This window comes from Rutilus rutilus (assembly GCF_951802725.1).
Source record: "Rutilus rutilus genome assembly, chromosome: 1".
Lineage (NCBI taxonomy): Eukaryota > Metazoa > Chordata > Actinopteri > Cypriniformes > Leuciscidae > Rutilus > Rutilus rutilus.
Genome location: NC_140209.1, coordinates 23,703,675 through 23,711,383, shown reverse-complemented (window position 1 = coordinate 23,711,383; position 7,709 = coordinate 23,703,675). Strand labels below are relative to the sequence as shown.

The following is a 7,709-nucleotide window of genomic DNA, read 5'->3' as shown; positions in this document are numbered from 1 at the left end:
AAGAACTTAAAATGACAAAGATAATGTCAGCAAAGAAAATCTGCAATAGAGATTTTAATAATAATTATGTTTTTATTATTTCAATTTCTAAAGTCAAAATAAAGTTTCACATAATACGAGTATATCAGCCAAACCCCAAGAGTTAAATGAACACTGCCAGGGTTTATATAATACACACCCGATTAAATAAACACTGGCAAACACTGTTAGTGTTAATTTAACAATGGGAATTTGGCTGAAAATTGGTGTAAAAGTATACAATCTGAATTCTATCTAAAACATATCTAAAAAAAACATATCTAAAAAACTTTGTACAATTATTTATATCTCACCATTTTTTTTTCCAACTGTCTGATCACCAGCATTGAGCTTTAACAGTGTCACCCACATGCTTATATATATTCAAATGTTTATCATGTCATCAACAGTCTTAGATATGTTTTGTTTCGTCATAAAGCATTAAACATGTACATTAAGTCATGTTGTTTAGAAGATATGATCATTTCTCAAATACTTGTATGAGGAATTGAATCCAGCCTTTAATCCTCTTCTAGTGTATTTGATGACGTTTTGCTCTTCTGAGGTATAGGTGACTTCAGAAACTTACTGGTGAATGTAATAGAAACTTATTTCTGACTGTGATCTGTGAAGAATCTGAGAGACATGAGTCTAATTTTTAATCTCCTTTAGAGGTTTTTATTCAAACTCTCAATGGCTTCCTGTTTTGAGTATTTTCTCCATTCATCTGGTATCTCAACACTCCCCTCAAATGTTTTATTGTATTGTTTTTCAAGATCTTTCTGGAATCTGTACAAAAACCACTTCCAGTAGGGCACCTCAGAGAGGTCTGTTGTGATGCTCCAGTCTGCATAAACCCCTCCTGCTCTTCTGTATTCTCTATATAGGACTGTATCATCTGAGTCATTGGGATGAAAATATAGAGCCTTGCTTGCTACTGCTGATGTGCAAATATGGGTAGACAAGTTAGATGTATTCCTGTAAAATTTTCTATTTAGTCCAATATTACGATGGAAAGCAACACTGTGATCTCCATGATGGTTTTCTATGTTGTTGGTGCAGACAGCTCCACAGAACGGACACTGAACCCAACAGCACTGACAGAAGTGATCAATCAGAATCTCATCTGGCCTGAACTTATAGTCCAGCTTTGATAAAAATGTCTCTGTGTTGAATCTACTGATGATGTCTAACATCACAGCAGGAAGCTCTTCTCTTATCACATCTTCTAGAAAGCTGAAATCATTCCCATCATCATGTTTGACTCCACTGAGGTCTTTTTCAGAGAAGATCAGCTCATCTGAGAGCTGCTGTGTGAAACTCTTCAACCACAAACCAACATCTCCTCTGTTCACTTGAACATGTTCAGCAGATTCATGTGCTGCGTCCAAGATCTTCTGCTGCAGGAGTTTAATGTTCTCCTTCATCTTGGGTAAAACACTGACATTGAACTTATCAGTGATGTACTGACTGACTTCATCTCTGATGAATCTCTTGAAGTGATCTCTGGGATTATCAATGTAATCCGCATATTTGTCAAAATCTTCCTCTTGCGCCAGTGTCTTCAGGATGTGTTTCTCCAGATTTGATCTGTTTCCATTCAGTGATTCACAGTTTGATCTAATTTCATTTGTCAGATCTCTGGCAGTCTTCTTGTAGACACTCTGCTCAATGGGCTCTTTGAGTTTCTGACAGATGATCTCTCCAAAAATAACAACTGATGTTGCGCCATGACAGTAGTTCTGGAAAATACTGTAGTACTCTTCTCTCTTCTTAACATATGTTGCTTCCTTGAACTTTCTTTGTTGGTCAGTGATCGTCTTGTTTGCTTTCTTACAGATGGAAAGGACTAAATCCATGAAGAATTCATTCTTGAACTCATATTTCACTGATTCTTCCTGATGTTCTGTTACTCTCTTCTTGACGTAATCTATGAGTTGATGAATGCAGCTGATGTTGTATCCCATCGTTGAAATGTTAAATGACTGAATCATTTTGTCTGTCTGCTGGTCAACTTCTGTGACTAATGATTTGATTTGAGCTTCATTCTCAGGAGACAGAGTTTGAATGTATCCAAATGCTTCTTTAAGTCTTCTGTAAGCAGCCTTTACCGCCTTTATGAACCGATTTTTGGTGGATTTTTTGAAAATAATATATTCAAAATAACTGGACACAGTGAAAATATTGATGTATTCACTGTCCTCTTTAATGTTATCCTCTTTAATGTCCTCTTTAAGGCGTCCCTCACAGACGTCGTTGAGGGTGACTCTCACATCTCTCATTATGTCAATGTCTTTGATTGGAGGAGTTTCTGTGATGATCTTCTCCACATTCTGTTCCCAAAACAAACCAAACTCTTTATTCAGTGTTTCTTCATAATTTACTTTGTCTTTGAGTTCTAAGGCAATTTCTTTACTCTTTTTATAGAGAGTATTTTCATGATGTGTCCTCTGAGCATCAGTCTTTATCTTCAAACATTCTTCATCTATTGTTTTACCTTTGAGTTTTAAGGGAAGTTCTTTGCTCTTTTCATAGAGAGTGTTTTCATGATGTGTCCTCTGAGCATCAGTCTCTTTCTTCAGGTCTCGTTGCTGAAGAATGTCATTTAATTTCCTCTTTGTTTCTCTCACAATGTTTTCCTGAAACTCCTTGATTTTGATTTCAAATGATTTTTTCCACTGAATCAGTATATCTTTATCTTTGTCTTTCTCAAAGAATTCAGACATTGATTTTTCCACTTCTTCATTTGTCTTCTTCAGTTCTGTTTGAAGATCAGTTTCCTCAACCTCATGAATTGCTTCATTTTCTATTTTGTTGTGTAGTTTGTTCTCAGTTTCCATCATGGCACTGCGAAGACTCCAGGACCACTTGCTGTATTTTTTCTCCAGTTTCCTGTAGGCTGAAATCTCCAGAGAATTTTGAAAGCTGAAGACAAATTGCTCATTCAGTAAAGCCTCCCAGAGATCTTTAATACGATATTTTAGGTCGCTCAGCATCATTCCATGTGTTTTTGAGGCATGAAACAAAAAAACTGTTTCCTTTAGTTCTTGAATATTCTCACAGTAGTTTGGGTTTGGTGGTGCCATTGGTGGGTTTCCCTCCCAGAGATGAGCAAAATACTTCACATCATTCTGAACATCAAATCTAATGACATCACTGAAACATTCAGCATCACAAACTTCATCTTTAGCAGTGAGTTTTGTAATCTCATCCAGTGTCTCCTGCAGCCGTCTCCTTCCCTCCATGTTTTTCTCTCCAGCTGTGACGTCTGAGACGTTCTGATGCACAAACACACAGCTGGGATTCAGTCTGACCTTCTTCATCCTCTGCAAAGCCTGAACAACAATCTGAAGAATTTCCTGCATCTCAGATGGGTTTTCTCCAAAGATATTGATTAAAGTCAAATTTGCTAGTCCAACAACAAATGTGGCCAATTCATTGTCTTGATGTCTTGTTGATCTTCCAGCCAGTTCTAGAGCACGAAGACCTTCAGTATCAACAACTAGAATATAGTCAAAGTTCATCTGTGTTTTCATCTCATCTGAGACTCTGACCAGCTGCATGAAAGCTCCTCTGGTGCACCTGCCAGCACTGACGGCAAACTGGAGTCCAAACATGGCATTCAGCATGGTGGATTTCCCAGAGCTCTGAAGCCCTAAAACTGACAGCACAAAGACTCTCCGGTCTCCCAGTTTCTGGATGAGTTTATCTAGAACAGCAGAGATCCAGATCACAGGAACATGACCAGCATCTCCATCCATCAGCTCCAGTGGAAATCCAGAGATCATCATCTCTGCTGCGAGACTCGGGAGAGAAGAGAAGTCAAACTGCAGATCTTTCTTGTTCTTCTTCACAGATGAACATGATTCATATATCTGACCGATCTCCCTCATGATGTGCTCCAAACCAATGGCTGCAGCTTGAAGATCCTCAGATATTCTCTCAAGTTCTGCTTGTTTTGCAGTCAGTTTGTCTGGTTCATGTTTCTCTTTCAGTTTTAAAACCATTGACCATGTTTCTTCATATTTGTAATGAAGAACAGAAAAGTCAGCTGATGTATATTCATCCAGGAGGATTTTGAGCCATTTAATAAAAAAAAACTTCTCATATTCAGCATCTGACTTTATTTCTTTAATAAAGAACTTCATAAACTCACTGATGTCAGATTCATGCTGTCGTTCACGGATTCTATTCATATCTGTTTGTTTTCTGCTGATGTTGATTTCTAGTTCATTTCCTTCAGGTCGATGTAGGTCTTTGTTCTTCTGACTCCACTGATGCCACAGTTTCCCCTGATGAGGCAGAAATGATTCTTTGATTTCTGTCAGATCTTTCTTCTCCAGTAAACTCATCATCTGCTGTGCTGCTTCTCTTCCTCTCCTGCAGTCTTTATCATCTTCCTCATCTACTCTGATGTCTGAGTGTTTGGACACATCTTCAAGTCTGAAAGTGGAAGATGATTCTGAGAGACAATCATTTATAGCTCTTCTGAGTTCTTCAGATACTTCTGACTGGTTTCTGTCTTTCAGACCAATCCTATATTTTTTCTTCATCACAGTTACAGCAGAATCATCCTCAGTAAAAAGACAAATGAGTGGCTTTGTGTCCTTGAAGAGTTGTTCAAGTTTTAGCATGCTTTTGTCATTCTTGTCCAGTCGTGGTAAAAGAACAACATTGACTGAGGCCATTTCAGTGAGGATCTGCAGCTGTTTCTCGTGGTCTTCTGCATCACCGTGTAGATTACAGAACGCAACACAGTCCGTGAATTTATCATCATATGATCCAGAGGGGCAGAACCAGGCGATCTCCACCACTCCATCCATCAGGACTCTGGTTCTGCTGCTGCCTGGGCAGTTCCTGTGGAAGAACGTGTTGTGTTTCTCATTGATCAGACTGTTCATCAGATGAGACTTGGATGAAGACACAGAGCCAAACCTGAAGAAAGACACCATTGGAGTTAGTGAATTGTAGATCGGATGGGTTTGACTGATGATCTCATTGTTGATGTTTTTCATCTTCCAGCTCTTGATGATTTGTCTGAATGTCCAGAGAGGAAACTCAATCTGTTGTGTGAATGGATCAGGAACAAGCAGAGGCAGAGCGTACTGACACTGGGACAGTTTAGTGACCATCAGCTGCTTCAGGAAACCATCAGCACAATGAAACACGGCCATCTGAACATCCATCGGGTGGATTCGCTCAGACTGACTTGTTTTAGACACTGACACTAAACTGAAAAAAAAATCATGAGAATCAGCTTCTTGTCTAAATAAATCATAACTGCCTTGTTCATTGTGACCTTCCTCATTGGTCTCATTAGTTTTAATGTATCTTGCTCTGTAGTTCATCATCAGTAATTTGTGTATGAAAGTCTGAACCAGCTCCTCTTCAGCACAAGACTCATGGGACTGTAATGAATGTTCAGTTAACTGAAGAACGTCTGCAGCTCTCAGTTTATTGTGATGTCTGCCTTCAAGATGAAGTCTGTGAAATAGATTCATTTTTTTAGTCAACACTTCCTGTTGAAGGTGTTGATCTGTAATGACTTGTGATGTTCCACAGTGCTCGTCTTCTGCCTGTCCAAGAAAAAAATAAAACATTTAACTTACTTTGATCTTCTTTTTTTTTATTATTTTTTTTATTTATAATATCACAGTTAATAATAATATCACATAATAATATTATAGTTGATAGCATTTAATGGACTTCTCTTAAATCTCTATCTATAAAGTTAGAGTTAAAGAATAACATCTCCTGCTGTTTGTGGAGTTGTTTAATCCCCCTCTACTGAGATCTTTCACATACATTTACATTTTACATTTGGCAGACGCTTGTATGCGTCTTACATTGCATTGCAAGGTACACATGAGATCTTTAGAGATTTCATGTCTTTTCAGTTGATTTCATCTAAGGCTGTGGCTGGAAGTCAGTTGTAGGTCTTGCGTTTCTCCTCGTCAAATTAATTATCTAATTAATTTCAACACTGCTTGTTTAACACTCTTGAATGTGGACTCATAAAAACACTAACCAGAGTTTATTTAAAGGGATACTCCACTTTTTTTGGAAATAGGCTCATTTTACAACTCCCCCAGAGTTAAACAGTGAGTTTTACCGTTTTCGTTCTGGCGGTACCACTTTTAGCATAGCTTAGCATAGATCATTGAATCAGACAAGACCATTAGCATCTCTCTCAAAAAAATGACCAAAGAGTTTCAATATTTTTCCTATTTAAAACTTGACTCTTCTGTAGTTACATCGTGTACTAAGACCGACGGAAAATGTAACGTTGCGATTTTCTAGGCTGATATGGCACCGGGCATGCGTTTCCACTGTCGGGCCAGGAGCTCCCCAGCGCTTCACTAAAACACGCCCGTAACACGCCTCTCTGGGACAACGTCACACTTAACCCATCATTTCACCAACAAATGGAAGTTTTATCAGAAAACTAATCAGAAATCACTGGAAACAGCGTTGAAAACAAACACGATAAAAGCGGCCGTTTGCTAGCTTTTTTGTTTGTTTGTTTAGCAGCTACTTGAATATTTAAAACCCAAGCATCAATGTTTTACCACAGGTTTACAATAAAAAGTGATACATTGATCATAATGAATTAATTTATGTAAAAATTATGTAAAGATTGCACATTAGTCACGCAGAAATAAATTACAGTTAGGTCTATTTCACAAAAGAAAGAGGACACACTTAGGGTAGAGTGGGGGAAAACGCCCCCCACCTGTTTTTCCCAAAATAACCACTAAAAGTAGTCAAGATACATTTTTACTGTTGCTATGCACTACGTTGATAACGGGGATATACAAATCTCTATGGAGAAGCTGACACCAGCGACATATTTGAAGAGAAGAGGATTACATGGTAAATGCTATAATTTTCAGATATTAGTAAATAAGTGTTTAAGAGAATATTGTTCTGCAGGATATCGCAGTGATGTATGATAGATGAATAGTGAAGTCTGTAGTTTGAGATCATATATTATTTATAAGGAATATAATTATATTTTAAAAATGATTATTTTTTTTAAAAAACTCATAGCTTGTGGGGTAAAACGCCCCCTACGCTGAGGGGTAAAACGCCCCCCCTGGGGGCATAGTTTCTCTATCATAATTACTATAATAAAATATTTCTGTCTATCAAATCCTTTGTTTTACACTTAATGCAGTATAACTAGGTGGTAAAATCTAAATATTTGAACAAAACATGAAAAAATTACCTCAAGTGAGCATTAACTAGCTAGCTTGCTAGCAAAGTTAGCTCACTGATGGAAGGTAGTTAAATTTGGCTATTTTGGACATTGCTGAAATAAATATTAATATATATACATGTTGATACATTACTTGCCTTTTACCTTTAGAGATTAAAAACTATTGTCTGTTAATTTTGCTGTTGATCTATGAAGCAAACTGGTTGGTAAGAAAGGGGGCATTTTACCCCACCTTGGGGGGGGGGGGGGGGGGGGGGGGCGTTTTACCCCACCGCTGGGGCAAAACGCCCCCTTTGTACAAAAATATTTTCAGTGAAAATACTAATTAATTATGAAGGCTGAGCAATTTTAATATTTGGTGAATAACTCCTGCCATAGTCACTCAAAACCGGGATGGCAATTCTAGTCACATTTATGTTTTGTTTCACTGTAATGTCACATTTTCCTTAAGGGGGGCGTTTTCCCCCACTCT

At 37.8% G+C, this 7,709-nt stretch overlaps 1 protein-coding gene across 1 annotated transcript; it reads right to left on the bottom strand.

Moving 5' to 3' along the window:
- Positions 1-686: 686 nt before the first annotated feature.
- On the bottom strand, positions 687-5,519 carry LOC311304392 (interferon-induced very large GTPase 1-like; the record flags this gene model as incomplete). The annotated part of the gene is made up of 2 exons (XM_084431364.1): positions 687-2,407; positions 2,516-5,519. 2 exons carry the CDS (start codon positions 5,517-5,519, stop codon positions 687-689), a joined length of 4,725 nt encoding a protein of 1,574 aa, XP_084287490.1.
- Positions 5,520-7,709: the final 2,190 nt, after the last annotated feature.